This window comes from Athene cunicularia (genome assembly GCF_003259725.1).
Source record: "Athene cunicularia isolate RWA chromosome 4 unlocalized genomic scaffold, athCun1 chr4_part2, whole genome shotgun sequence".
NCBI classification, from domain to species: Eukaryota; Metazoa; Chordata; class Aves; order Strigiformes; family Strigidae; genus Athene; species Athene cunicularia.
This window is the reverse complement of record NW_020799099.1, coordinates 14,444,805-14,447,762: the sequence shown is the minus strand read 5'-3', so window position 1 is coordinate 14,447,762 and position 2,958 is coordinate 14,444,805. Positions and strand designations below refer to the sequence as shown.

General features: G+C 48.4%; 1 protein-coding gene across 1 annotated transcript in view; it reads right to left on the bottom strand.

Moving 5' to 3' along the window:
- Nucleotides 1–757: 757 nt before the first annotated feature.
- Nucleotides 758–2,958, bottom strand: part of SMIM19 (small integral membrane protein 19) — a 2,290-nt gene continuing 89 nt past the window's right edge. Inside the window, exons 2-3 of the mRNA XM_026847918.1 lie at nt 2,715–2,952; nt 758–1,526 (exon numbers count right to left, since the gene is read on the bottom strand). Coding sequence (XP_026703719.1) covers nt 1,456–1,526; nt 2,715–2,952 — 309 coding nt within the window. The 3' untranslated portion in view covers nt 758–1,455. The remainder of the gene's footprint in view (nt 1,527–2,714; nt 2,953–2,958) is intronic.

Genomic DNA, 2,958 nt, shown 5'->3' with positions numbered 1-2,958 from the left:
AGAGACAGGGCCCCTGTCCCGCCTAAGTACCGGGGAGGAGGTGCTGCGGTCCGGGTCTTCCTACGGCCGAAGTAACGTAGAAAGGGAGAGGCAGCGCGGGCGAGCCGCCGGCAGGCCCGGGGGTGTCGGCGTCCTCCGCCCCGTCGCTGCGTGGGGATGGAGCTGTTTCCCGCCAGCCCTCGGCCCCGCCGAATTACGCTTCGGTTTTCCTCGGCGGCGCGCCGGGAAGCTGCCGAAAGGGGCCGTCGGCGCGGGTGGCGAGACGGCAATTCTTCACCCAAACGAGCCCTTCTTACGCTGAGCCGCCTCCTGCCACGGTCAGCACGGCCCACATCACGTTTTACCATCCCTACAGACTTAGAGTACAGATAATTATAATCTAATAAACAAAATTTCGTGAACGAAGCCAAGTTTCCTCGTGTCTGAATGGAACTGCAGTGCTGTTTACCACCGACTCAATACGTTTTTGCACAGAAGTGGAAAAAAAAACCCCTTTCTGGGCACCCACTCCCAGCTGTCTGCGCTGTTTGTTAGTGTGCTGTTCCACTCAGCCTACCCAAGTCACATAACGTTTGGAATTACAGCATGATACATCATCAAGGGGTTTTGATCATTAAATGCTTTTATTAAGTAATTTCTGCATTATTCTGTGATTTACCTAGAAAGACAGAAGTAACTGGGGTGTGATGGCTCTTCTGGATAAGCCATGATCTTTCTGTTATGCAAATGTTTATCCCATTCTTTAAAGTTTCTGTTATGCAAATTTTTATCCCATTCTTTAAAGTAGTTTGACAAAATTAGGCTAACCACCTTTGCTATTAACATTATAGTACTGGCTTTGTGTCTTCCAGACATGCAATTCATTGTGTACTTCTCAGTTCTCAAGAGCTTCTCCAGGAAAGGTTTGAAGTATTGCATACACTACTCCCACACAGACAGAGCGAGCAGAATCTGTCTGCACTACGGCCAGCAACACTCCAGGCTCTCAAAGCTGTTCACCTTCGCTAGGCAGTAAGGCCACAATATCTTCATTCACATTTACTGAACACATTCAGTAAATCCAACAGTGCGTGATCAAGGAACAAGGGTTTCCAGGCAGATATGTACTGCCTTGCTTCCTCTAGGGTGCCGTTACCAGACAAGGTAGGAGCTCATTTCCAAGGTGCCAGCAGAGAGAGGAGTAATTTAAACCATTGGTAAGACTGCACTTCTCTACCCTCAGAGCTTTCTCTGAGCTGGTCTTCCCTGTGTTGGGTACTCTCATGCTGCTTGTTTCAGTAGGCACTCAGTTTACTTTACAGGGCTCAGAGAAAAGCTACAAAGTTCTTAGGAGAGTCCCCTTCCTTTCCCCCTTGCCTTCAGCTATGTATCAGTTACAAGGCATTGAAATTGGCTCCACACTAACTCTTATTATCAGCACTGGAAATATATCCTGAGTTCCTACAATTGTGGGCGTCATTCCACTGAGAGCTGTACGCTTTCAGTCTGTTTTGGTGGCTGCTGCTGTTGCTGTTCGTACTTCCTTGCTGAAAAAAAGAAACACTGATCAACAACAACTGTACCATTTATTACATACATGTATATATACACGTGTGTGCATGTATACATATCTATATATATACACACATATCTATATATATATATATAAATATGATAACAATCAAGAAACAGACTTGAGATTAGAGAATGTAATTTCACCACTTAGCCACCCAAGGGGACGTTTCGGTCACTGTGTGGAACTAGTCCTTTAGCATATGGCCTTGAAAAGGCTGAACAGCAGGATCACAGCAAAATGTCAGTAAATTAATGGCAGAGAACTATGATTCCATTCAGGACCTTTCATTTAAGAAAAAAAAAAATTAAAGACTATTGTTTCATAAGTAATTATTACAGATGACCTGAACAGCTCATTAGTCACACAGTTGAACTCCACATCACTCATCTCCTCCACAACATACAAGCCACAAGCGAACAACTACATTGACTTCAAAATTAATCTGGTTAGCAAGGCAAAGAGGATCAAAGACTTGTGCGTGTGGAAAAAAAAACAAACAATGAACGCCAGCAGGCATTCCTCTGTAAGCAGCACACCCTTTTTTAGTTCTTAAAGAATGCAATGGCCTGGTTTAAGAATCTTCACATGAAATGTTTACATTTAAAAGGTGGTTTCAACTCATTAAGTATTTCGTGCCTATATGCCCTCTAGGCATGCACGGGTGGCAGATGTGAAGAGAGTACAGGTGTTTCTCTGAATTGGACCTCTGAAATATCAGCCGTGGGGCTCCTTCCTACCTCCATCCTGACCTTCAACGTTAAGATGGGAGTAGCAACACTTGCTGGTACAGTAAAATTCTTGTTTATTTAGCTGCATTACCTGTGATTCCGCAGTACTCTCAACTTTCATAATTCCATCCACGTTTTGACAATATTCAGCCATTCCCAGCTCTTTTTAACTTCAATATTGGATTAGTTTGGACAGCTAGAAGAGAACTGCATGGCCACTCCCCTACTCCGTATCTCCTCAGGCCTCCATACTGTGACCTGCACTCCTGCAGAACCCCTGCCTGCGTGGGGTGCCACAGGACTGGGCTTCCACCCTGCTGTCCCCACCGCACGAGGACAGGCGGGCTCGAAGCCGCCCCTGCAGAAACCGACCCCGGTAACCCGCAGGCCGGGGGTGTTGGGGGTGGAGCCCCCTCTCTCCTTTGACTCACCGATGGAGTACATCTCCAGCTGCTGCCGCAGGCGGATCTTCTTCATGCTGTCGTAGAAGTTGGGCTCGGGCGGCGTCTCGGCGGCTGGGGGCAGGGTGAAGATGCGCATGATCCTCCTCTTGTTCCTGCCAGGGGAGCAAGGCGGTGAGCGCCGCGGTACACGTGGGGCCGGCGCGGCCGCTTCCCGGCGGGAGCCCTCGCCCCGCCCCGCGGCCTCCCCCCCGCCCGCCGGCCTCCCCTCACC